Here is a 26,151-nt window from a genome sequence, read left to right as displayed (position 1 = left end):
TCGGAGCACAGCAAGCCTCTCAGATTGGGCCAGCTTCGTGCTGGAGTAGAGAATAGTGTGTTCGTGCGGAGCACTTAAATCGCCATCACAGACTATTCTGCAAACTATGAATCCACCCACATTCCTTGTGCACTGCCATCCACATGCCAGTCGGGATCGACCTCCCATTGAACCGCAACACGTGACCTCAATTCTTTATGTTTAACATTTCAAGGAGAAGAATAATTCGTGTAAATGGAGAAAAGTCTTTTTTTTAAGTTAGATAAGCCATTCTACTTCTGGTTAGGTAAATTCAACTTGTCTGGACGGTACTGTACACAAGCTTGTGGCAGCGCTGCGGCTACGTTGTGTAAAGTCACGCGTGATTGGTCGGATCAAATGCAAGGTTGCCTGTGATTGGTTGATCGTGTCCTGTTGACCGAAGGTGGACTCCCAGGGAGTTGGGAACGCTCGAAGGAAGAGGAAAAAAAAAATCCAACCGCTGAACTACACCATGCGCCTCCCCTGTGTGGGACGCCGTTTCGACTCCAAATAATCGTCATTATGTCCACGTCTACCCATATCGGAGGCCGTGTGCTATGTTTTTATCGGGCTTACTCGCCTTTATCGCTGTTGCTCGCCTGGAACGACGCCCAGCAACTACTCAGGTAACTTTGTTTCAACTCCAGCCGTTAGCACGGCTGCTAACCAGCTAGCAGCCGCTCGCCGCAGTTACCTTTCATAAAGTCACCTTTTACAAATTGAACACTCATCGCGCAAACTACAGAAAAGACATTCGGCTACTTTGAGGGGTTTATTGTTCAATTAAGTGAACGAATTGATCAGAGTAGAGTAGCGTGAGAACAGTCCGAAACGCTCAGTTCGTGCGTCGAAATCGAACAATAAACTAGCCATCTTTTTTTTCTTTTTATTTTTTTAATCGCAAAACCAGATGCGACTATAATGGCGACGCGGCGTGTAATATCAGATTCACGAAGGTATAGGTGCTCACGAATAAGATCGGTTTTCCAGGTTTGACAACCTATTTGTTCGACCCATTTCTCTTCCCTTGGCTCACTTGTTGCTGGTTATTGATGCGGTGTCGGCGGTCCACGTTGCTGCGCTCCGTCGGACCCATGACAACAAACCCTGATCGTTGGTCCATGTGCTTTGTCGGTTACATTTGGAAACCCTCTCGAAATGCCCAACTATAACCCAGCCGGGCGTAGTACCGGGACCACGAAGGTCAGTTTAATTTGGATCACTTTCCCCAGCATCTCGTCGCTTATTTGACAAAGAAGGTCTACCATAGTGTCAACACTCGTGATGAGTTACTTTTGCACTTTTTCACAACGTAAAATAAGTTTTTTTTGTGCTCTTCTCTTCCAAATGGATTAGGTAATGCAGCCAGGATAAAGGCGTGGAAAACAGATTCTCGCTTTCCACCAGAAGGTCCCATCTGAGGATTTTAGATCATGGCATCACGTTGGGCTCATTCTTGTGATGATAATCTGGAACGACAACAAGCGAGATTATCGTTCTGTGAGGTGAGTAGCAATCTACCGTTCATGTTTTTAGATGGCGAGCATGAATGTTTTTGTTTTTTGTGCGGAAGGGGGGTGGGGGGGCAGCTGATTCAGGGTTTCTAGAGTCATCTCTCTGTTGAGTCCGCTGTGGGGGTGGAGTGACGACGAGAGCTTGACACTTTGGCCCAGCTGTTTGCGCGTGTAACAACTCCTGTCGGATTCCGTTCACAAGTTTTTCCACTATTTCTGTTTGGCGTTTACGTTCTGTTGCGTGTGTTTAGGAACCCGGGTGCATGTGTGCATACACAAAAGGCTTAAGCAATGGCGTGAATCAAGTCGGAATATCTCGGTAAAGACAGAAAATGATGCATATTAAAGCGATTAGATGATGTCATTAGTTTTCCTTCGATTATTGCCACAATCCATGTTTTTGGGAGGCAGCCGGCGCCGATCCTTTCACAAAACACTGGCCATCGTGCAGACGTTTAGAGTCACGACAAAGCCAAGAGAAATTAATACATGATCTGTTTTTTTGCGTTGATCATCACGAGCCAGCTACCAATCCTCTTCGACGCTTAGATGAGTCAAATTGAGGAAGTCGCAACAAGCTTGAACTTGATTGGAGGCGCGAGGTGTGAGAGCAGAGTTTGGTTTTTGGAAATGTCACTTTTAATGAGGCCGCACCACCAACCAATTGATATGTTAATGTGGCAGAGGAAATCCCCCTGGAGTCTCCGCTCCTTACTTGTGGTGCTTATTTAACATTGCCACTCGATATCCCATCGACATGTACGTGACAGCATATTGTTGAATACACACCATAAACCGAATTTAAAATTGCTCTGCACATTTTGTATTGTTCTCTTGACTTTCTTTATTGCAACAAAAGAAGAAGCATTTGTTTTATCGTTGGCTTTATCTCTTGGCTTTGTTTAGTTGGAGTTGTCCCATTCAGCTCGTGCTTTCCTTTTTGTTGGTGTTGGTTATATTTTTTTCTCTCCCAAGCACAACTTGGATTTCTCTGCTCACGTATTGAGTCAACCAATCAATCTGCTTTTATCTGTGAAATGTCTGTGGTAACATTTTCCTGATTACTCGAGGCTCCAGTACGCTTACGGTCACGTTAGATGATCAATTTTGTGTTTTACGAGGTTGGTGGTGTGTTTTTTTTTTTGGTGTGGGGGGAACATGAGAGCAGAGTGAAATAGATTATTGTTTTGAATAATGAAGCACGATCCATATTCAGCGCTGCGGGGGGCGACTATGGAAAATCCGAGCCACCGAGTCCCCCCCCCCTCCTACGGGTCTTTGCCTCATTAAAGGTCAGCGTTTATCTCATTTGGAGCGGCTGCCTTTCACAGAAAGTACACCATGGCTCAGTGATGGCAATCGAAAGGGAAAATGGAGCCACAATTGGATAGAAGAAGTCTGTTACTTCCTGGTAGCGCCTGCCGTGTCTCAGGAGGGCAGTCTGCTTTTGAGCTATGCCCCTTCTTGCCCGATACATGAACGGGTCCAATGCAAATCACCCGTCGCACAAGATCCAAATCAAGGTAAACCAAAAGGGTCAGTTCGGGTCCCAGCTGTGAGTCAGATCAAAGATACCGAGTCCTAAACCTTGTCCTGAACTGCAAAACTGGGACAGCCAGCGCATTCCAATGCCCCCCCCCCCCCCCCCTCTCTAGCCCCCAGGTCATTAGCCAAGACTTCACAGCAAAGTGTTCACTTTGGATGGAGCGTGGTGTAGAATCTAGCAGCAGCAAGATGGGGCCCCCCTCACACCTTTTTAGGTCTTTTTCGCAGCAGTCATGCCGTGCGTGCTGGTACAGTGTCACTTTTTAAACACACAGGCCAAGGGCTGGGGTGTTGTAATATTTGTTATTAAGAAGTTGAAATTCGAGTTCCCTTTTTAGTGTGCATAGTTTGTCTCCAGAGGGAGGGATAATTGTTTGGAGGGATAACTCTTGCTAAAACGTGGACTCTTTTAAAAGGCGAGTAGGTGATGCAGTTTACTGGAAAAAGTAAATTGTTTAGATTGAACTGTCTGCGTGCCCAGGCCGTTGTCTCTGCTAGTGTAAACATCTTGGTTGTATTGCAAAGAATGAACTTGGCTGTTTGTGGCATCTGTGTTAAAGGTCCATTAAAAAGGCCAATTTCTCAAATATATCATTTGAAGAATCTTTCAGCTCAAGGCTGTGTACGTATCACACTGGCATGCATGCTTGTGACTCATAAGAGTGTGAGAGACCCTCAGGTTGTGCTGTGTGTCTCCTTCTGATGTGACCCTGCCCTGCCCCCATTTGATGAAATTGCACTTTGGGTCCAGAAAGTAGAGGAATGTCTGGGATTCATTGAGCTGGAATGTCACAACAATATTAACTACATGCATGTGGCAATGATAACAGCGCTGGGTCGCTGGCTTGGCATGTCAGGAGGCCTCCACCCTCTCACCGCCTCCAAATTAAGATCAGAAGGATGGGGAATGACCACATGCGCCTCCCACAACCCTGTTTGCCGGGCCGGCATCTCAAGCATCCAATTTGATCCATTTGTTGTCATCACAGCAGAAGTGGCCCTCCGGCTGTGCATTGGAAGAAGATTGGAAACCATCTCGCTACGAACCGGCGGCGCTGTCATCTTCAAAGCAAAACCGTGTGCAACAGCGCGACCGGTTCTGCAAGTTTGAGCAGAAACACTCGGCTCGGGTGTCAGCTGCACCTGTGTGACGTTTCCCAGCCCGGCCAGACAGAAATAAAACAAACGCTCAATTTGTTAACGCTCGCCTCAGTGCCTGCAATGTATTGGGAACAAGCCACTTGTCGCTCGGCATCTGGCGACGCTCACAGTCGCCGCTCGGCTCTTTTAAAGGTGCCGGCCCGTGAGTAAATGTTTGCCGGTGTTTTTTCTTTTTTTTTTTTAAACTCGGCCCGCCGCACACATTGGATTCTCCCCTCCGACAGCTGTGTCAATGACAGCGGCCTACTCCAAACGGACCGCGTGGAGACTTGAGTGTGTTTATTGTGTGCTCAATCAGTAACAGCATCGGAAATAGTTTGCGTTAATTTTTTTCTTAGATGATTCACTTCCGTGATGAGCTGGCATATCTGTCCAGGCAGAGGAGATCAACGCAAGCTCATAGAGGGAGGCTAGAGCTGCTATGACGTACACTTTTTTAATTGTGGGAATACAGAGCAGAAGAGAGGCGTTTCCCGAAGCTAGTTGAACCATGGAAGACGATATGGGGCGGGCCGGAGTACGTAAGGAGACTGTGTTACTGCACACTTGACACCACCAAGGTGTGAGCTTATAAATAGTCAGTAAACACACAAATGCGGGCTGTTCAAAGCCCTCAAAGTTGACATTCTTCCTCTTCGTCCGCTCATTGTTTTCCCAATAAAAAAGCAAATGTTGAATCATGGTTGCACCTCTGATTCAAATGTTTTCCATAATTGCCACTTCTTGAACTTCTATAGAATGACTCTGCCGAGTGGAGAGGCTTGGAGCCGAGAGAAGAGGAGTCGTTCTCATGGCCGCGACCCAAAACGGTGCTTCTACGTCGCACTTCTCACGGATTTGGCTTCACGCTGCGGCACTTCATCGTCTACCCACCGGAGTCGTCCATGCACTACTTCCTGGTAAATGTCTGACGGTCATTTTAATTGGATTACTGTGGACCGCCGCATAGCACCCCCCCCCCCCCCCCCTACATTCCAATTATATGCGGCGTTTATGCTGTTAGCAGGCTATTCTCCATAAATAAACGGGATCCACTGTACTTGAATTTATCTTCCCAATGCCTGATTGACTAATATTTTGTATTATTTTTGTTACAGGGGGAAGATGTCGGGTGCAGAGGTAAGAAGAAAAAAAAATCAAAGAATAAATGAAATCCAAGTGCTTCCTACAGCGTAGTGCCTCTGACGTGCGACGACTCTTAATCCAACGACTCCGAGGCTCTTTCAGCTTCCTTGTACGCAAAGAACAATGTCAAAACAATCGATGAAATCGCTCCTAAGCTATGGTAGAAAAACTCATTGTGCTGTCACAATGTCTTTTTCTATCATATGTAGTATCTTGTATCTCTCCAGGTTTTGTTTGGCAAAGCTATTCAGCGTGCTTGCTCGCATTGTCTCCACGCTCATAAAAGCGTGTTGTCGCTGGAATTTGCCCAGTGATTCCAGTTATGTTTGTATTACTTGGCAAGGAATGCAAGGCCTGCTGGAATTCATCATGCACATGTTGAGGAAGTGAAATTTGATCCCAAGTCATCTTTGTTGGCGTCTCGCGCGACGCAACACCATATTAATCCGCTGACGACACTTCCCTCGGCGTTGCCATGAGGCAGATGAACGGCGAGAGAAGAGCCGCGACGGTTTGACGGCATTCGTAATCTAAGAATTTGACCCCGAAACGCCCTCCCATTTACACAATGACAGCGACTTGACCGTTATGTCTTCAAAACAACTGAAATAGAAATGAATTGCGCTAATTCACAACCATTCCAATCATATGCAATCCGTGAACACAAACAAACATTGCACAAGAGCGAACCAGAGTGCTCCACTTGCATGAACCCGGCCGGCACAATTGAACGCCCTCATCAATTATCTTATTGTATTGGAGTCTGCAGCTTCTCAAGACAAAGCGCCTCTGTTACAGCGCCAACTAGGTCCAAGTTTGGCCGCACTCGCCATCGAATGTTGCCTGCTCAAGTCCCGCGAGCACATCCGGTACCCAACATCGGACATACTCAATTTTATTCGAGAGACGAAATGTTCATTTCGACATTTTGTTTTTATTGGCCACTGGAGGCAAGCGAGATGAAGCTTAATGTCGCTGACATCATACGGAAGCCCTCTTGAACCTGCTGTCCTCATGAGGAATGTTCATGTTGCAATATGGACCACTGCCTTTTCACTGACAACCGGCCACTAGAGGGAGCGTGCCTGATTGCACTATAGTACTCTTCATTACATAATGCGGGTGCTGGAGCATGACTAAGATTCTGTGGAGGAGAGGAAAAAGGACATATGTACAGAAATGGTTTCCTGCATGGCTAGCACTTGGCACCTGGCTTTTCCCTTCTCAGGCTAGCTCCCATTCATTCCACTCCACTCTGGTGTACTGACTCACTAGCAGAATGTTAACTACGTCCAAGGCTTTGACTGTGGACACCGACGAGTGAAAGGAAAGAGTGGGAGTAGTGCAGCTGAGCCCACTGTCACTCCACCTACTCCTATTCCCTTTCTTTCACACTCATCTTTCTTCTGAACCCCCTCCCACCTCTTCAGCGCAGCTGCTAGGAAACGGCGACTGGCCGAGCAAACTGGTTGCGAAACCCCACACACAATTTGCCCCCCGATTGAGATACCCTTGTATGATTTGTCTTCTATGTGGGCCAAGCACTGGTCAGGGTGCTTTATTGCTGCCCCAATGCGAGCGTAGTCAAGATCAAGCCTCACCTTTAGCGTTCTCGTTTACAGTAAATGTCTACTGCTGACCATTCTAGTTCCTGTTTCAGTGAAAGCCTCGGCGGCGATGGGGAAAGCCCCCCACGAATGTCACATGTCCTCTTTGACGTTTTCATTGGTAGGGAGACAGCGCAACAGGCTGGAGCCGATGGACACTATTTTCGTGAAGCAAGTCAAGGAGGGCGGTCCCGCACACGGAGCTGGTCTCTGTACAGGTACGCTCATCTTTTGTTCCTGACCAAAATATAATCTTCTGGGCAAGCCATGCAGAATGTGATGTGTCTTTTTAGGTGATCGCATTGTGAAGGTGAATGGAGCAAGTATCATCGGGAAAGCTTACTGTGAGGTTATATCTTTGATCCAAGACAGGTGAGACAACTTCACGGTGCTTCACGTCGGCTTTTGGAAGGCTGATGTGAATGAGCTTTTCTTTCCCGTCCTCGCAGCGGCGACTTCCTGGAACTTTGTGTGATGCCGAAGGACGAGGACATATTGCAGCTGGTACGCATCTCCCATACCTTTTTGCTTTCCCACAAGTACAACTTGTTCTGTTTTCAGAATAGAACGGACCGACCCTCCTATCCCAGAGAGCTGTTCCAGTTTTGCTCTGGGACAGGACTACTAAAAGGCAGACATCCCATCAGAGCTCTTTATCTAGGCCTCCTAATCAGGCCAGAAGAGCTTTTCAGTTTTATGTCACTGAGATGTCATGTTGAAAGGCACTAAATGCGTTCAAGCCAAACGACGATCAGGTCGCCCCGCGCGGAAAGCAACATTCCACAGTGACTCGTGGCTGGAGGGGAGGGAGGGAGGGAGGGAGGTAGGGTGTGTGCAAATACACATGCGCCGTTGTTGCCTTCATTGCTGCCTGCCGATGCACCTTCGCGACTTTTGGATTTTCTCGCTTGCATGATTTGTTCATTACAGTTTTTATGGCGGATGCCCTTCCCTAAATGAGTCATATCTGTAAATGTTCGCTTTTTGGTGGGATGAAAATCTCAGTTGCATCACGCAGACCACCGCCACCGTTTGCACTCTGCACATTAAGAGCAAAGTGAAGCCGCACTCGGCTCTTAAGTGCTCCAGTACGTGCGGATGCTAAGGAATGTCGATCTGACAACCTGCTAATATGATGAAACCTAATGGCTATTAACCTGAAAATCTCCCCTGTGTACTCCTCCGTATCTTTATCGATAATTCAATAAATTACAACAAGGGTTAGTGTTTCAAATGGGGGTTTTGAAGCCCAAGGCCTCCGTTTCAAGCCAGCGTCAGAGCTGTCAACCAATTGGCAAGCATTATTCTGCGCTAACGGATGCTAGCTTGCGTTTGTTTAACTTGTTTGGAGCAATTTGAGGTGGCGAGCTCCAAGTGACCTATTTCCCATACACCCCACAGCAAGCGTGCCTCTCTTCTATCACACATCAGGCGGCCTGAAGCCACATGAAAAGGAACTCGGTGAAGGCAGAAAAACCGGCAAAGTCTGTCCAATAAAGGAGGAGGAGATGCACGCATACTGGGCGACATGACGTCGGACTGTAGGAGGCAGCACACGCGGACTGCTTGGAGACAGGCAGCAGTTGCTTAGCAAAGATATTGGGAGCGGCGACACTCTGGGAGTAAGAGAGAGAGAGCGGTACTTGTATGCCAGGCAAGAGGAGGAAATGCCAAGAGGAAAGAAAGAATGGATGATAGGCGGAACCGAGTGGATAAAATCAGCTGACTGCCTTGTGTTTTGAACAGGTTGATGCTTGGGGGCGGAGGAGGGTGGAAGCTTGGGAGGGGAGGGGGGGGAGTTCTCCCATCAGAGCGGAATGTATAATCAGCAGCTGCTCCTGCTTCTGTCATGTGAGCAGCAGCAGAAGAAGGGCGGGCAAGGCAAGGCAAGGCAGACGTAGAGCGACCGGAGGCACCTCATTCAGTTAGCGTAATAATGTGGATGCGAGCGAGCGTGCCCGGTGGAGGCTTGACAGCAACATGAGAGGCGAGCTTGTGCTCCGCCGCCGCCGCCTCGCCCAGAAAGAAGCCACTGTCACAGGCAGGTCGTAACGTGGCAACGCGCCGCCGCTCCCGCTGGTCGTAGCGCTGTTGCGCGAGACTATTTCCAGCATGTGAAATTCTGGCTTTTTTTTTTTTTGTCTCTGTTTGATGTTCTTCCCTTTTAATCGGATCATTTCCTGACTGCATGTTTGTCTCTGCTGCTTTCCCTTCTCTCCTTCTGTCTTCATTTGTCGAACGCTCTCGTTTTCACACGCTCAAACGGCCGCCTCCTTATCTGGACACAACTCATCTGGTAAGCAAACTGCTGACTAGTTAGCTATTTGACATTAATGTGTGGCGCCGCAAACGTTTTGCACGTTACAACACGCATGTCCGAGTCGTGCTTGGAGGCGGCGGGCAGCTTTGCGCCGCCGCCGCTGCTGCTGTTTTTTTTTTTTTTTACGAGGCACTTCCATGCCGGGGGTTGAGATGTTCTGTCCGAATGGCCGATTCACTGCGTTACCTGTTAGATTCAGAGCGCCAAACCTCGCCCAGGCTTCATTCCAACTTGTCACATATCATTATAGTGATATAAACCAGTGACCTCTGAACTCTTTTGCATGTTTATGCTGTCTCGCTAAGGGCGGGGAACATAGCCAAACACATTGATTGTTGTTATGTAAGTTTTTTTTGTTTTTTTTTTATAAATAAATGTGAGCTGGTTCAAAGTACCCATACCAATACATCCATTTGCTCGTTGCTCAGAGAGAATATTAAGAACAGCGCGGTTGGTGCTGAACCACCGTCGAAAAAGAAAATCGATAATAAATGCCACATAAATGATTGCTGTCCCGGTTCATAAAGGCCTTGGAGCTAAATATAGCTCTCACAAATCAGGGAGGGAACCTCCTGTCTGTCCAAGGCATCTGTTAGTCTGACGTGTGTAAATGTGCACGTGAGTTATATTGGTCCATATATGTGCTTGTCTTAAAACGACATGCAAATTAGGAAGAAAAATGTGAGCCGCAAAAAAAATGCTTCGGCCGTTCGTGTCTGGTATTTTTTCATTAAACGTTTTAGCGTGTGACTCACAATAAGGAGCTCCTCAACTGCCAATGCCTCCACTCACTCGCTCTGCAACATGTCCCACACACACACACGCTTACGCTTCCAGAAGCAGTTATGCTACACTTGACTTGCATCCAGTAGCTCACTGTTGATTATCACACACACCTTCCGGTCTATTTTAACACGGGTTTACTGCTCTGTCTCCAGGCCTACTCCCAGGATGCCTACCTCCGCTGCCACGGCAGCTACAGTGGAAATGCCCGTCACATTCCTGAGCCGCCCTCCGTATGCTACCCCAGAGTAGACTGTAAGCCTCCGGGCATGGCCCAGGCGATGGACTCGGCGGGTCCCGGCATCAGGGGCTCGGTGGCGCCGCCGCCTTCCGACCACGGCTACCGCAAGGAGATCACCGTGCCCCCGCCGTCCCTTCCTCCGAAATCTTATCCGAAAAGTCAGATGGCGGTTTGCATGCGCAACGACAGCGTGAGGACAATGGTGGTTCCGCCCGAGCACCGTATGGGTCCAGCGCGTCGAGTCGATTACATGGACCCGGCACTTTTGAGGGCGAGGCCTGCGTCATTAGCCCAGTACCCGCACCCTCGAAAGGCGGACGTCTATCCCGGCGGGCCAGGACAAGCCTCATATCGAGGCCAACCCAATATAGATTGGCGAACTTACCAAACGTACAGGGAATACATTGACAACAAAGGAATTCATTCTCACGCCAGTCGGACCATCCAGGAGAGGCTCGATAGCCTGCGAGCTTCCAATCAGAACACTTTTGAAACCTCCCATCACGTTCCCCAGATGGGCTGGGGCCCGAAGGAAATACGCAGGAGGAGCATTTCCCACGAACGCTCGTACCACGGACCTCCCCCCCACTTCCAAGTGGCCCCACGCAGCGCCTCCCAGGACCGCGTGATCAGTTCCGAGAGGATGAGCCGCGCTCGGAACTGGCCGCCGAGGAGCATGTCTCAAGATGGCATACTGCATAATGTACGCTCACGCTCCACGGACTATGTTGACCCAACAGATGAGGGGATAGGATATCGGAGGGGGGCAGAACCCGGTACGAGGCCCAGTAGACAGTCTATGCCCAGACAGGCTGTGCTGTCCAGGCCTTCTGTTGGATACAACAACGGCCAGAGGGGGCCGCACAATCCCATGTACAATAAAAGAGCGGATTCTCTCCAGACGCACTCCCCGCCCGTGTTTTCGGAAAGGTCCACGCATTTTGGCACGAGAGCAAACGCTGAGCAGAAATCCTTAGTCAAGGCGAACCACGCTTGCCGCCCCAACCACCAAGGCGCCAACAGGTCGAGAGCCGAAAGCGTGAAACCGGTTGAGGCCGAGAGGGACGGGGCCTCGCTTGGGAAAAGGTCCTCTTCGTGTTCCGCTCAAAAGCAGATACCCCCTAGGTCTGCCATCCTCAATCCAAGCCACCAAGAGTCTCGCAGCCAGCCGGCCGGACGTAGCCTCTCTGAGTCCGGCGTGGTCCTGAGGCCAAAGCCGCCCGCCGGAAAGCACCCCAGCCCTCTGCGCCAGCACTCCTACATTTTGGCCGTGAACGATGACGACGGCGCGGATTCCACAGCAGACGTGGCGGCGTGCTGGCTCCCCAACGACGCGCGGCGAGAGATGCATATACGCCGCCTCGAGGAACGTCACACCTCCTGCTCCAGTAACCTCGACGAGTCGTTGGATCTAATTCCATTCATCGGTAAGAGGAAACCAAATGAGTTTGAAGCTCGCGGTTGTCACGGCAACAGCCGTAGTAACACGAGGCGGGCCGACAAAGGAAGCGATTGAAAATAGATGAATGTTTATATAGATTGTGGACTACCAAACCGCACGGTTATGTAATTGCCTATTTCATTTCAGTGCCTTGTGGTTTGTGTACATTTGATCCCGCCAAGATGTTCCGAAACAAAGGCCTCATCCTCGAACGCTGACATTAATCGGGATCAGTGGCATTTAAAGTGTGTTAGTGGCAGGGCCACACTGGAAAATTCAATATCATGGAATGGCTCATCAGCCCAGACTCCTTTCATAGTGTACAGTCAATGCACGTTCATAACAATGATGTTCAAAGACCTTGTCAAGTGGATTTATTTTCATAGATTTCTCTACCCGGACCCGTCGTTGGGTAGCCATTTGTTTTTTCCCCACGCATTTGTGCTGTAGATTTGCATTTGGGATTGGCCGGCAGTGTTTGCTGGGTGTTTTGTTGTTTGGTGGAGTTGACCTGACGGGCCTGGTGCCCGCAAAATAATGTGCGACAGTGCCAGTACACCAGGACTACCGTTCCGGGACTGGTGCCATGGCCCGAGGAAAGCAATATCTTGATTGAGCAGACTAGGCTGCACGGCCACCGTCGACGGTCCCTTTCAATGGCCCCCACTCACATCCATAATTGGCTAATTTGTGCATCATTTGTGTTGATGGCTAAGATTTCCATTTTATTTTCACCCAGTTTGCTGAATGCATCAAAATCGAACACTGGCACTGCGATTATTTTTTTTAATTATTTTTTTTTTTAAAAGGGCTTGTGTTTTTGTCATTGTGATAGACGAGCCCGTCAGCCCCAGTGTCGACAGGGATGCTGCCCCTATTCCACCTTCCGCTGTCATATCCGTGCCACCGTCCGTGGCTACCGGTCCTTCAAGTCCCGACTCTCCGTGTCTTCCCATTCGCCGACAGCTGTCACATGACCAAGGTAAAAGGCTTTGTGGTTGGTTTGTGGGTCATATAGCCACTTATTATTTATTTGTTTGCACATTCACGCTCATACGCAACTGTGATTTGCAAGTCACTGTATGCTCCGCACCAGAGTCCCTGAGAAGTGCTTTGCTGGAGTCGGAATCTGCCAGCCAAACGGAGCGCTCGAAATCCTACGATGAAGGTCTGGACAATTACCAAGAAGAGGGCAGAGGGTATGTTCAAACTCATAGCCCGTCATTGCTCTTGTCTCTTTTTCAATTCGCTGGATGACTTTATTATGAATTCATGTTAATGGGTTTTTTGTGTTTTTGTTCCCCCCCCCCCCCCCCAGACGATCTTCTAGTGGGCATATGCCGAGTCTCCGGGGCTTGAAAAAGGTGAATTGCCATCGTGGCTTAGAGAACCGTAATGATGTGTGCTAATGAGCACTGTCCATTCGTCCTTTACAAACAATATTTGTGTGACAGGCTTTGGATGCTCATAAATCTCCCGGGGACTCTGGATCACGAAGAGATTCCTCCGCAGATATCTTTTTGGATTCTTCCAAGGAAGGCTTGCTCAACTTTCGCCAACTTTCTACTGATAAAAATAAGGTACGCCCGGATAGCGATGCTTATGCCGTAGTTGTTTTGATGTTGCTTCCCACGTGTGCCGTGTCTCCTTTCTGTAGCGTGCTAGCGGAGGAATGAAGTCGTGGAAGCAGATGTATGCAGTTCTACAAGGTCACACGCTGACACTGTTCAGGGACAGGAAAGACGCCCTCTCGCACGTCGCCACGCCGCCCGACGAGGAGCCGCTGCGAATCAGCGTTAAGGCCTGCCTGATTGACATCTCCTACAGCGACACGCGCCGCAAGAACGTGCTGCGCCTGACCACCTCCGACAGCGAGTACTTGTTCCAGGCGGAAGGGAGGGAAGACATGTTGACTTGGATTAAAGTCATTCAGGAAAACAGTAATCCCGACGAAGAGGTGAGTGGGCGTGTCACCAAGGGAAACCAAACAGACAATTGGACGTGTTCCTACACGAGGCGCGCTTTTTAAGGATTTCAAGTGTGCTGCAAAATACTGTTCTGTTATCATAATAAGAGAAGTGTCTGCCTTTTCAGAACGCCGCCGTAACAAGTCAGGATTTGATCAGTCGGAAGATCAAAGAATACAACATGATGAGGTCTGCAGGCGCGACTCATTGTTTGTACCAAATGATCAGGCTCATCTTTGACCTTCTTCCCTTTTCAGCGCACCCAGCAGCAAGTCTGAGCCTTCGCCCAAAACCCCCCGTCAGTCCTTGAGCATCAAACAAGCCTTTTTGGGAGGGAAGACGGACAGCAAGAGCCACAGCCCTCATTCACCCAAATCAGAAGAGCGCAGGGCACTGAAAGGTGAAGTCAAAGCCGGCCACCGTTACGCCTCGCTTGCCCACTAAAAACCGCCTTATGATTCAGATGAGGCCAGCCCACCCAGGGACAGAGGAGCGTGGAAAATTGGCATTCCGGGGATCATGCGAAAGCCCTTTGAAAAGAAGACGCCGGCCGGCGTCACGTTTGGAGTGCGCCTGGATGACTGTCCGCCCGCGCTGAGCAATCGGGTGAGCACACACTCGCTCACAAAGGTCTCCCATTTGAGTGGTTCATTTTGGTTCTGGGCTCAGGATACATATCGTACATGTGTTTTGAATTCCTGTGCTGAATTTGAATGCTGTGGCTTTCTAGTTGGTTCCTCTGATCGTGGAGGTGTGTTGTAACGTGGTGGAGGAGCGAGGCTTGGAGTACACGGGCATCTACCGAGTTCCTGGGAACAACGCCGCCATCTCCAACATGCAGGAGGAGCTCAACACCAAAGGCATCGCCGACATCGACGTGCAAGAAGACGTGAGCGGCCGGGCGCATCTTCACTTGCGCTTTGCGCTTCAACCATCTGAGAATTGTTTGCTTTCTTTGCAGAAATGGAGGGATCTCAATGTCATCAGTAGCTTACTCAAATCCTTTTTCCGAAAACTGCCCGAGCCCCTGTTTACAAACGGTGAGACTCTCAAAGGCATTCCTCAAAAGTTAGTCCGTCTTTAAGACTTCTCTGGGTCTGCTCGACAGAAAACTACGCCGACTTTATCGAAGCCAGCAGAACCGAGGACTCAGTTGAGAGACTTAAGGAGCTAAAGAAGCTGGTAAGGAATCTGCAAGCGCAGCTTTTTTGTCAAGCGGGATTGTTGTGAGGCGCGCTGGCAATGACTCTTCTCTCTCCCTCAGATCCACAAACTGCCTGAGCACCACTATGAAACCCTCAAATATCTTAGCGCTCACCTCAAGAGGGTTTCCGACAACTGTGAGAAGAACAAGGTGCGACATGAAGGGCTGCGCATATTCTTTTGAAAGAAAGACGTCTCATTTGTCATCACGGTGTCCCGTTTAGATGGAACCTCGCAACCTGGCTATCGTGTTTGGCCCGACGCTGGTGCGGACCTCCGAGGACAACATGACAAACATGGTCAACCACATGCCCGACCAGTGCAAGATCATCGAGAACCTCATCCAGCAATACGAGTGGTTCTTCGCCGAAGACTGCGATGAAGATCCCGTCGTACGTGGCCTCGCGTTTGGCGCCGGCGTCATCTGCGCGCTTTCGGCCAAGCCTCGACTTGACTTTCCTTCCGCCTTCCCGCAGACGGCAGCCGAGCAGGAGAGCACGGTGCAATCTCAGCCCGTGCCCAACATCGACCACCTGCTCTCCAACATCGGCCGCACAACGGCGGCGGCGCCGGGCGAAGTCTCAGGTAAGCCGCCGGGATGTTTCTCTCAGCGTCGCGCTCCCACATTTCAACGCAGCAACTATTTGTCCATGCCAGCAAAGTTGGATTGATTCCATTGCTAGTCAAATTGTATGAAATATTAACTTCATGCGTGTTTTTTTTTATTATTTTTTTTACATGCTTTGGGCTGAGAGAGTTTTATTATTTGTGGTTTAGCCTTTGGGAAATTGTAATTGATTTAGCAACCGAGCGTGTCTCGGTTTCATTGTTCTAGCTCCAATTGTCCAAGTTGGTATTTTTGTTCATTTCTTTGCTTTTCATTGTTCTAGCTCCAATTGTCCAAGTTGGTATTTTTGTTCATTTCTTTTTCTTTTCCTCTCACCCGAGCCATTTTCTTTTCCTCCCCCCCCCCTCCCGTGCTTTACTTGCGTTGAGTCGGCGACTCCTTTTCTTTCAGTTCTTTTCTTCCCTTCCTCCTCGTCTCATACGTTCTCCTCCCCCCCCCCCCCCCCTCCCCGAAAGGAAATCAAAGTTAACGCCAAATGGATGGAAGTTTTTCTTAATTAACCCTTGTGTGTGTGCAGTGTGTTGTTTCTCTCCCTTATCCCTTGTCCAGCACTCACACACGACCCCATCTTGACACAGGCCAAGTGGGCGGCGTCTATCACTCGATGATGTCGCTGATGGACTCAGTTTTGTCAGTGGTGGACAGCTGGGACTGTAGGAAGAAGGACGAGTGTTGTGCCCAGTGTAGCTGCCTAGTCTGCAGAAACCCGCAGCTCTTTTAAATTGGGGGAGGAAAAGAGATGAAAGAGAAGTCCATGTTTGTCATTTTCCTTGTGGTGTGCACGTCTCACATTGATCGCAATACCCTGCCTGCATCCAGGGCGTACGCGCCAGTGCTGCCGGACCTTCTCTCAAAGCCCTTTTGCTGTCTCTTGTTGTCTCTTAAGCTGATCGCGAGGACAAGTAGCATGGTATGGTTCTCTCCGGTCATGTGGCCTAATCTGTCATGATGTCTGGGGAGGGGCGGGGCCATCGTGGCGGGACTCAACTGAGCTCAATTCAATTCGATTTCATTTTGCCTATGCGTCCGTCGTGCTTTTCTTTTATCGTCTTTTGTGTTTTGCTCATCTTTAGATTTGTACGCCGTCTCGCCAGCGCAACACTTGTCTCGGTCGGAACCGCAAATAGCCCATCGATCCCACCTCAAGAACAATTTCAGGGCCGCAGCTCTGTACAGGAACTTGACTCGCGTTAGAAGCACACACTGATGGCTGTGGCGGGGAGGGGGGGGGGCGTCTCCAGCTGGTCAGTGGCGGGCAACACGTGATGCTTCGTGACTGACGTTTGTGTCCGTGATGTGCCGTCGCTGCCTCCATCGTTACGCGAGCATGAGCCGCTTGTGTCAGTCTTTGTTTGAGCAGCCGGCCGGGGTGGGGGGGATCAACCCCCCAATCCCGTTCACTCTCTCTCTCTCGTTTCTCTGCCTTCATCTGTCATTTCAGGCTTTGTTTTCTGCCGCCTCCTCTTCTTGGTGTCCACCAAGCGCTTACTTAGTGTGGTTACTTGTCCTTGTCAAGTGTGTCATCTTGCTTCCATCCAGCTGCTCTTCTTACAGCTCATGTCTATCAATGATGAGATCAGCAAGCCATCAATCTGCTCTTTTTTTTTTCTTTTTTTTTTTTGCCCGGCCTTTGCTTTATGGAATTGACTTGCTTTCTCAAGGTGGCAGACTACTAATGATTCTCTCCTTATTGATGCAGATTCAGCATGTAGTGACTCCTCCAAATCAAAGGTGACGTTCTCTATTTGTTTCTTTCCTCACAAATTCCCGCCCTGGCTCAGTCACGTCGTGACCGTGTGGTTTGTCGTCTTTCCGGCAGAGCCTCTGGGGGTCAGGGAAGGATCAGTGTAGCAAGGAGATGCTGCGCTCTTCCTTCTTCGCCAGCCGCAAGCGCAAGAAGCCCAAAGACAAAGCGCAGCCCAGCAGCTCGGATGACGACTTGGATGCCGTGTTCCCCAGGAAGGAGAACCCGGGGAAGAGTCAGCAGCAGCAGCAGCCCCCCTGCTCTCCAGAGAGTCGCACTGAGGGGGGCAAAGAGGAGGGCGCTCGCCAAAAGGAGCAGCTGAAGAACAGCTCCGAGGAACAGCTTGACAAATCCGAGGTGCCTCCCGAGCTCAAGCCCACCTCACGTGGCGCCGGCTCCCCGTACGCGTCGCCGTCTCACTCCCCGAGCCTGAACTGCCACGCGGTGCCGTCGGACCCGCCCTCCAACTACGACGACACGGTGTCTGACCTCGGAACAATGAACAGCAGCAGCTCCCGGGCCTCGGTGCCGAGGGCCAGGCGCTGCAGGACGGCGGCACCGGGACAGGACGCGGGCGCCGGCGGGCCAGGAGCCGACGTGTGCTCCATCACCTCAGACTACTCCACCACGTCGTCCATGACCTTCACGACTGGCGGCGAGTTCAACACGCTGAGTTCGGAGGTGCGTTCGGTGGCGGAGAGCAGGGGCGGGGACGACGATGCCGACGACGAGCGCAGCGAGCTCTTCAGCGAGGGCAGGCCGGCGGAGACAGACAGCGAGAGTGACAATTCCGTTTTCGCCGTGGCAGCGGCCGAGCGTCTGGAGCGGCGGGAGGCCCCACGACCGCTGGCCTCCCACAGGCTCATCGAGTGCGACACGCTATCCAGGAAGAAAGCCGCTCGGCAGAAGACCGACAGCGAATCGTCGCTGGACAAAGATTCAAACAGACTGTCGCAGTTTTCAGCCAAAGGTCGCTCCACCGGCAGCCTCAGCTCGTCGTCCCGTGGCGAGCTGGACAAAGCGGAGCCCGCCTGGAAACTGAAGATCACGGACCGGCTGAAAGTGCGTCTCCGCATGTCGGTGGACGACATGTTTGGCGTGGGCAGCCAGCGCAACGTCGAGGGCCGCAGTAAGAAGAAGAACATCCGTCGCAGGCACACCATGGGCGGCCAGCGGGACTTTGCCGAGCTGTCGGTTCTGGGCGACTGGCCCCAGTGCTCGGGCTCGCGCTCCGAACTGTCCGCCGTGGACCGCCTGAGACCCAAATGCAGCTCCCAAGACTTCTCCATCGGCGACTGGATCGCGCGCGAACGCCACCGCACCAGCAATCCCGAGGTCAGCCTGGATCTGGCCGAGCAGCAGGCGGCGCCGTTCGGCGGCAGGCCCTGCGACGGCCTCGCGGCATCCTCGGAACTGTCGCACGGGGCCGCCGAGGCTTTAAACGGCGACGTGCCGCAGGCTAAGAGCCTGAGTTTGTCGGCCACGGCGCATCCACATAAACTGGCCAGTTCCCAGGTGGTCCACTCGCGCTTCTATCAGTACTTGTGAGTCTGTGGGCGTGACAGAGGACATCTGTGGACCTTACTCACGTTGAAGGCATGGAACAAATACGGTTCCTACATCTATTTTTTTAATTCGGGCTGATGAGGGGACGGACGGAGCTGGCACATAAATGAACGCTGGAGTCGGATGAATTTAAGGATTAGATTTGATGAAAGAATAGATTTGTAGTTTTTGCAGATGAGCTATTTTTTGTGCCAAGACAAGTGACAGAATATGTGAACCAGTAACCAAATGAAGAATGTCCAGATGTGCTCGCCGTAACGCCGACTAAAAGCTTTAGCCGCTTGTGTTGATGTTAAAATGTACAGTACGTATCTGCTCACCGTGTACTTGAAACGACTTGTGGGTACGACCCGCGCAACGACTGCCGACCGGGCTTTTCCAAAGGTACGCACGAGACTTGAAGTATGCACATGTGAAATAATACACTGAAGAGCAGTGAACAAACTAGTTGGGAGCAGTACATGGATAATCAAGAAAAAAAATGAAATCACAATAGGAAGTGCCTGACAATGAAATGTTTAGGGTGCCATATTGTCTTGTTTTACAGTACACAACTGTGACTAGTATGACTTGTTTTTTTTTTTCCCCCTCTTTTCTTTCTTTTAATTGTTGACTGTCTGTCTGTCGTTCTCCAGCTTTTCTTTCAGAACAATGCCGAGCTTCCATTCCTGAGGCGTTCCACTCTGGTCTTAACGCATTTTCTACTTTTGTTTCCAACGGTTTGTTTTTATAATGTTCTTTTTAACAACTTGAATTCTGAAAATTGACTGTAAAATAAGTCACTTAAATGTACATACAGATGTCACGTTTTAGCTGCTTTACTTGACCTTTCCATCGTGAGATTAAGTACAGTCTTTGCGGGATGATTGGGTAACCGATGTGCGGTGAGGAGCCATTCAAATTGGTCCCATTGACAAAACTATCAACCAAACAGTGATGGATCTGGATTCAAAACCAAAACTGCTTCCACTTGAGCTTATTCATGTTTTGTTTAGACCTGTACCAAAATGTCATTCACACTCAAAACTTGATTTATTATAGGGCTGGATTATTTTAAACGCACAACAGAATATTGAAGTTCAAACTCCTCCTTTGAATTCACACTTGTTTTGGAGTGTGATTTCATTCGTGGCCAAATTTGAAATGTTTTGTCTTGCCCACTTTAATGATAAAATCAAGAGTACCATTCAATTGGAAAACTCCACTTGTAGGCCCCTGACCGCACATTCCTGACTTGTGCCCATGCGTGTGGATAGTCAAGGTACGGCGTGCGAGGGAGTGCAAAACCTGATGCGGACCGCACAAACGCTGCCTTGCTCCTGACTTGGAGACAAGTGCACAGACTCCGGAAACACTGGAAATAAATTGTGTCAATGGCAATGATGTGACTGTGTTGGTTCTATAGAGCAACTTTGTGTTCAGGGGCGGTTGATTTGTTTCTTAAAGAAAGTCTTAACTGTATATAAAAAAAAAAAAAGGCTTAATATACATGGTCGGCTTATCTAAAAAACAATTCCTACTAGACATGGTCATTTTGTTCTCTATATATTATACATCTTATTTTATAAATGCGTTGACAAAAATATTGCTGCACTACTTCTACTCAAGTACTTTTGTTACATACAGCAACATTTGACTATACGCATCCTTTTTACCGACACAATCTCTTTATTTTCACAATCACTCAGCCATTGCTAGTCGCTGTGAATGGCCATCATGCATGGAAACTAGGCACACTTTGAAGGCGAGGGGGGGGCTGAATCAAACTGCCAAAAAGGAACAGTTCAAAATGCTTTATGTACATTAAGTTGCACATAGTACATAGAGACTTAATGTCTTATTTTATACACTTTGTACATTAGCTGACTACAAACCACCGACGCTAAGTAATTTGACTGGTAGAGAGAGAAAGTTTTAGCCATTTAGCACAAAATTCACAACATAATGCAGTGCTTCTCAAATAGTGGGGCGCCCCCTATTCCTGGGGGGGCGCGTGTGACCCTGGGGAACAGGCTTTTTTTTTTGGCAGTACTAAAATAAAGTGTAATTGCGCGTTTACTACAGCAGGGGGCAGTGGCGCTCTCATTGTTACTTCTGTCACGTTTGCGACAGTGCAACATTTTACGACTTACAAGACAAGTTAGGATAGTCACGGTGGGGAGGGGGGGCGCGAATAGTTTTCTTCTTGCTAGGGGGGGGCGTAACAGAAAATAATTGAGAAGCACTGGGTTAAATAAAGGTTAACCTAAAAAAAAAAAAAAAAAAAAAAGTGAACCCTGAACTTTGAACCCGCGGTGACCCCGTGGTGACCGCGGTGACCCCGCGGTGACCCCGCGGTGACCCCGTGGTGACCCCTGGGTGACCTTTGAACCCGCAACTTTCAACTCTAGTTAAAAATCGAAAATGTGCACATGACCCCGTGAACTTTGAACCGACCTTTGACCCCTGGGTGAACTTTGAACCGTAAACTTTGACCTTTGACCCCTAGCTAATTACGTTTTTTTTTTTTTTTTTTTTTTTTAAACCGGCATAGCAGAACGATCCATGGTCTTCAGATGCCGCGCTGTCGCCATCTCCTGGTCAGTTAGTGAAATGCTTTTGCTGATGTTTTTTTTTCTCTCAATTAAAACAAATCAATTAGCCAGTTGGTTTTCTTTATTTAATATCTATTATCAGACAAAACCAAATTGTGAATCAGTCACCTAGGCTATAGCAGAACAAACAATCCATGGTCTTCAGATGCCACGCTGTCGCCATCTCCTGGTCAGCTAGTGAAATGCTTTTGCTGTTTTTTTTCCCTCTCAATTAAAACAAATCAATCAGCCAGTTGGCTTTCTTTATTTAATATCTGATATCAGACAAAACCAAATTGTGAATCAGTCACCTAGGCTATAGCAGAACAAACAATCCATGGTCTTCAGATGCCACGCTGTCGCCATCTCCTGGTCAGCTAGTGAAATGCTTTTGCTGGTTTTTTTCCCTCTCAATTAAAACAAATCAATCAGCCAGTTGGTTTTCTATATTTAATATCTGATATCAGACAAAACCAAATTGTGAATCAGTCACCTAGGCTATAGCAGAACAAACAATCCATGGTCTTCAGATGCCACGCTGTCGCCATCTCCTGGTCAGCTAGTGAAATGCTTTTGCTGTTTTTTTCCCCTCTCAATTAAAACAAATCAATCAGCCAGTTGGTTTTCTTTATTTAATCTCTGATATCAGACAAAACCAAATTGTGAATCAGTCACCTAGGCCAGTGCTTCTCAAATAGTGGGGCGCGCCCCCAAGGTGCTATTCCTGGGGGGGCGCGTGTGACCCTGGGGAACAGGCTTTTTTTTTGGCAGTACTAGAATAAAGTGTAATTGCGCGTTTACTACAGCAGGGGGCAGTGGCGCTCTCATTGTTACTTCTGTCACGTTTGCGACAGTGCAACACTTTACGACTTACAAGACAAGTTAGGATAGTCACGGTGGGGAGGGGGGCGCGAATAGTTTTCTTCTTGCTAGGGGGGGGCGTAACAGAAAATAATTGAGAAGCACTGACATAATGAGACATCAAAATGGAGGACGTTCCAGAAAAGCTTATTGTAAATTTCTATTTACAAACATCTTCAGGTGTCATGTGTGACTGACATTTCTGTAAAATTGGGTTTTCTTGCTCACAAACACACACAAAAACATATTCCCCTCACTTCCATTTGTCAAGTGGGCTACTAACATTGACCGTCGGCCCACTTTTAAGGCACGGTGACTAAAAAGAAGAAGAAGAAAAAAGCACTCTTAAATATTTGTACACATTTGATGGACTACAACATTGTGCCATTGATTTGTCACAAAAGTACAAAGGAGAATTAGGGCCACCTTAAAAATAAAAATTCATTACGGGCTGCCAGCAAATCACAGTATGTTTATGTAGTAAGTAAAAGAAGTAAAATACTTTAGATATTTAATTCTGATCTTAGATTAAAATGGTATTTCTTGTGGATAAAAAGTTGTCTATTGTGAAGATTGTAATATATTTGGAATTTGATTGCAACTTTTTCAAGGTTTTTAAGTTGAATGCATTTAAATGAGGGGAAAACGCTTTGCGATGAAATATATATTTTGGAGCTTTAAATGATCAATTCTCAAAGAATTAAGAAAAAATAACTTTTCACCCTTCAGTTTCTCCATAATACTCCTTTGTATAAAAGACACACGTCACTAATAAGGTGGGAAACACCAAACAGAGTACTGTACTTGTGAGCACAACAACCAGTTAATTCATTGGCAAAATCACCAGAAACCGGCGGTTCAGTCTCCGGGTCAATAGGGGGCGATATTTTGTGCTGAAAAGTGCTGGTTTCTTGGAGGCGCCAGGTTAGTTCTCTGATTATCAAACTCACCGATTACAAGATCAGATTAGGTTGTCTCCTGGCGTCCAAAACCAAAGTGCTATCCAAAATTGTGCCCTCACAAAGAAAATAATGCTCAACTTTGTCGTCGAGCTCTTGAGAAGAAGAAAAATCGGACGATTTTTATTGTTAATGTTTCATTTTCAATGGATTAGGAAGAATACAAAAGAATGTCGAACTCCCGTGACATCTAATGCTATCCAATCGTGAGAAGCAGAAATTGAAATCACAATAAAAATTGGGGGGGGCAGAGGCGGGGGTGGCTCGTCGGTCGGGCTTAGCTATCGTCCTCGTCAACGTCCTGCTGCTCGCCCTTAACCACTTCGGGTAGCCGGAAACACTCCCCAAAGAAGTTGACCAGAGAGCGGCTCAGGTGCTTTTGGGTGTCTTCGCTGTGCAGGAAGTGGCCCTCGTCCGGGTAGATCTGAACAGGGGAACAATTTTATCAGCACAAATTGGGAAAATACACAGAAACTGATGCAGTAGGGGAGAGTCCACTGTGCTGGGTGTACTTGGTGTGCCTAATGGGCTGTCTGTTTTGTGTAAAAAAAAAAATAGTCCACCCCACACACACACATCTCACCTGAAGAGTGTAATTGGCCTTCTTGCTGATTAAATGGTTGATAAACTTGGCCGTGTGCTGAAAGTGAACCTTTTCTACAGACAGAAAGAATAATGAGTAAAAAAAGAAATCTTACAGCCTTTTCCGAAAAGAGTCATTAGATACCGTCTGCAGTGGGGTGGATGATCAAGTACTGCTTCTGCACCAGCTGACCTGCTCTGTGAGCTAAATTTGACATCTGGCACACAAAAAGAAATACAGTCACAAACAGTCTCACTTGAACGATTTGAAAATGATGAGACGTACCGCGTAGACTCTGGAATCGGTCTTTGAGCCCAGGTATCGTTCGGAGAATGCCGACACTGGTTTAAGAGGAAAAGATTCAAATGGCACGTAATGGAACTCTTTGGCTGAACGTGGCAGGCCGAATAAAAAAAAAAATCGAGTTTTACCGTAAAGCTCGAAATCCGTGATGGGCGAGACCGCAGTTCCACATTTAAGCTGAGTGAACTCATCTGAGCTGAGCAGCAGCGTGGACAAATAGCCTCCGTACGCCTGCACGACGACGACAGATGGATACGTTCCATTATTTTCGAGCGAGAACCACCCGCGGAATTCCAACCGGCGTTACCTTTCCATACACTCCCATTCGAGTCTTGTCGATGTAAGGCTCTTTGGAGATGAACCTGAGCGCCTCCAGCTGGTCTCGTTCCTCCAGCTTGCCCAACCTCCTGTGCACTTTGTGGAGGAGGTTGGTACCCTGGAAGCCGCTGCCGTGGCCGTCGAAGCGGATGACGACGGTGCCGAAGCTGCTCACCAGGATGGTGGCCCAGTCCACCTGGAACTGCTCGGTGACCATCTGGCCGCCCGGCGTCCCGTCGCTTGGTTTACGAGGCGACGATGTCGAGTTTAATGTTCAGTCATACATTTTCTGAGTCGAAGAAAGGAGGATCACGTGACCATACGGAGACATGGTCGTACTTACACCAGCAGCAGCAAGGGGTAATGGGCTGTGGCCACAAATCCAGCTGGCTTGAGAATCTGCATGGTGAGAGCTGCGGCACAGGCAAAACAATTTTTCGATTTTTCTCGTTGAAGCTCGCAGTCTTTGTGCAATGCACGTAAAAAGGCCTACTGTAGTCGTCTATGGTGATGGTGTCGTACTCCACTTTGGGCATCTGCATGTTGTTGTACGTGGCGTTGACTCGCTCGTTTGTCTCGACGTCCAACAGCTCTGCACACACACACAAAAAAAAGGTCAAAATGCGCATGATAGTCGGGACGGAAAAACATCACCGGGAGGACATTTTACTCTGTTTGTCTTCTGTTCTGTAGACGGCCACGCTCGGAACGTCAGGCCCTGGGAAGAAGTTCAGATTTATAAAAAAAAAAAAACAATTTTGGGAATGACAGAGCTGCTTTGGAGGTGACTCACCTTTACAGGTGAGCAGGAAGTAGCGCATGTCGTGACTGAACGACACGTCCACATAGCCGCACTTAAACTGGCAGGACAGGCAGCAGCGGTTGAACGGAGGAATGGTGTCCGTGCTGTAAAACGCCATTGACGTGACTCGACGCGCACATGATGACGAGGTGGCGAGGAAGCGTCTACCTGTACAAGTGTCGCCGTTTGGGGTCGTCCTCTGTGCTCAGAAAGTATCTGGGAAAAGAAGCGGCTAAGGTAAGCGTCGTTCGTCTGAGCTTGCAAAAGTGTGCAAAAGAGCCAAACTGACATGAGGTTCCTCTGGTGATTGTAGGCCAGGATGTTGGTGACGTCCCAATCCCCCGACGTCAGCGACTGAAGTATGTCCAAGCTGGTGTTGGGCTAAGGCAGATGAGTCAAGTCAAGCTCAGATGAGAAACATCCACTTGTGAGAGCGATAGCATACCATGGAGGTGGACATAGAGATATGGAAGAACTTCCCTCTCCCACCCTGAGGGATGGCTCGTGTGAAAAAGAACTTGTGCCCGTCGTGTGAAAAAAGCGGCGCTTCATTCTGCGGACGGGAAGAAAATGGGCTGTGTTTTGCACGCTAGTGAACAAAAATACACGGGGGATGTTTCACACCTACCTGTCTGTGCAACCAACTTGTGCTCTCATCTTCATGTTTCTAAAAAGTCACAATGGGTTATTTAAGCCTTTGCTGTACTTGTGTAAATTTTTTATATAAACTATTTTTTTTAATATATATATATATGGTATAATCATCTTCATTACAAACTGACACAAAGAAAAAAAGTATTTAAAGCTATCAAGTGCGTTCATGCAATCATGCAATAACAACATTTGGCCACATGGCGGCAGTATTTCTTAGTCTTTTGAAATTAAA

General features: G+C 48.6%; 2 protein-coding genes and 1 long non-coding RNA gene across 5 annotated transcripts in view; 2 read left to right on the top strand and 1 right to left on the bottom strand.

Annotated features, from left to right (window-relative positions):
- Positions 1-430: 430 nt before the first annotated feature.
- On the top strand, positions 431-20,246 carry arhgap21b (Rho GTPase activating protein 21b). Of its 2 annotated transcripts, none has more exons than XM_061294930.1 (24): positions 431-647; positions 1,378-1,526; positions 4,979-5,140; positions 5,339-5,360; positions 7,099-7,191; positions 7,267-7,345; positions 7,423-7,477; positions 10,232-11,744; positions 12,594-12,740; positions 12,834-12,957; positions 13,077-13,122; positions 13,213-13,338; positions 13,416-13,715; positions 13,853-13,914; positions 13,983-14,125; positions 14,189-14,331; positions 14,456-14,614; positions 14,687-14,765; positions 14,834-14,907; positions 14,990-15,079; positions 15,153-15,320; positions 15,405-15,513; positions 17,256-17,287; positions 17,376-20,246. In XM_061294930.1, the coding sequence occupies exons 2-24, from the start codon at positions 1,455-1,457 to the stop codon at positions 18,846-18,848; spliced, it is 5,271 nt and encodes a 1,756-aa protein (XP_061150914.1). In that variant the 5' UTR covers positions 431-647; positions 1,378-1,454; the 3' UTR covers positions 18,849-20,246. The 2 variants fall into 2 exon arrangements, with proteins under 2 accessions (XP_061150914.1, XP_061150915.1); XM_061294931.1 differs by having other exon boundaries at positions 432-647; positions 12,855-12,957.
- A 1,803-nt stretch (positions 20,247-22,049) lies between these two features.
- Positions 22,050-26,151, bottom strand: part of dpp6b (dipeptidyl-peptidase 6b) — a 35,113-nt gene continuing 31,011 nt past the window's right edge. For both annotated transcript variants that reach the window (XM_061294932.1, XM_061294933.1), the window contains exons 12-25: positions 25,894-25,932; positions 25,711-25,818; positions 25,555-25,646; positions 25,434-25,481; positions 25,257-25,369; positions 25,134-25,181; positions 24,957-25,055; positions 24,807-24,876; positions 24,453-24,702; positions 24,274-24,376; positions 24,128-24,183; positions 23,987-24,059; positions 23,843-23,916; positions 22,050-23,683 (exon numbers count right to left, since the gene is read on the bottom strand). In XM_061294932.1, the coding sequence (XP_061150916.1) occupies positions 23,537-23,683; positions 23,843-23,916; positions 23,987-24,059; positions 24,128-24,183; positions 24,274-24,376; positions 24,453-24,702; positions 24,807-24,876; positions 24,957-25,055; positions 25,134-25,181; positions 25,257-25,369; positions 25,434-25,481; positions 25,555-25,646; positions 25,711-25,818; positions 25,894-25,932 (1,320 nt within the window). In that variant the 3' untranslated portion in view covers positions 22,050-23,536. The remainder of the gene's footprint in view (positions 23,684-23,842; positions 23,917-23,986; positions 24,060-24,127; positions 24,184-24,273; positions 24,377-24,452; positions 24,703-24,806; positions 24,877-24,956; positions 25,056-25,133; positions 25,182-25,256; positions 25,370-25,433; positions 25,482-25,554; positions 25,647-25,710; positions 25,819-25,893; positions 25,933-26,151) is intronic.
- Positions 25,303-26,012, top strand: LOC133165353 (uncharacterized). The gene is made up of 2 exons (XR_009717571.1): positions 25,303-25,502; positions 25,579-26,012. It is a non-coding gene; the product is annotated as an uncharacterized LOC133165353 (long non-coding RNA).

The sequence above is a fragment of the Syngnathus typhle genome, linkage group LG13, assembly GCF_033458585.1.
Source record: "Syngnathus typhle isolate RoL2023-S1 ecotype Sweden linkage group LG13, RoL_Styp_1.0, whole genome shotgun sequence".
NCBI lineage: Eukaryota > Metazoa > Chordata > Actinopteri > Syngnathiformes > Syngnathidae > Syngnathus > Syngnathus typhle.
The sequence above is the reverse complement of the archived record's forward strand: the minus strand, read 5'-3'. Positions and strand labels throughout refer to the sequence as shown.

Excerpts from the sequence above, each read along its gene's own strand:
- arhgap21b (XM_061294930.1), top strand. The coding sequence starts at position 1,455 with ATGGCATCACGTTGGGCTCATTCTTGTGATGATAATCTGGAACGACAA. Across the intron at positions 5,141-5,338 it reads CGTCCATGCACTACTTCCTG|GGGGAAGATGTCGGGTGCAG; the intron begins GTAAATGTCTGA and ends TTTTTGTTACAG. Across the intron at positions 15,321-15,404 it reads ACTGCGATGAAGATCCCGTC|ACGGCAGCCGAGCAGGAGAG; the intron begins GTACGTGGCCTC and ends GCCTTCCCGCAG.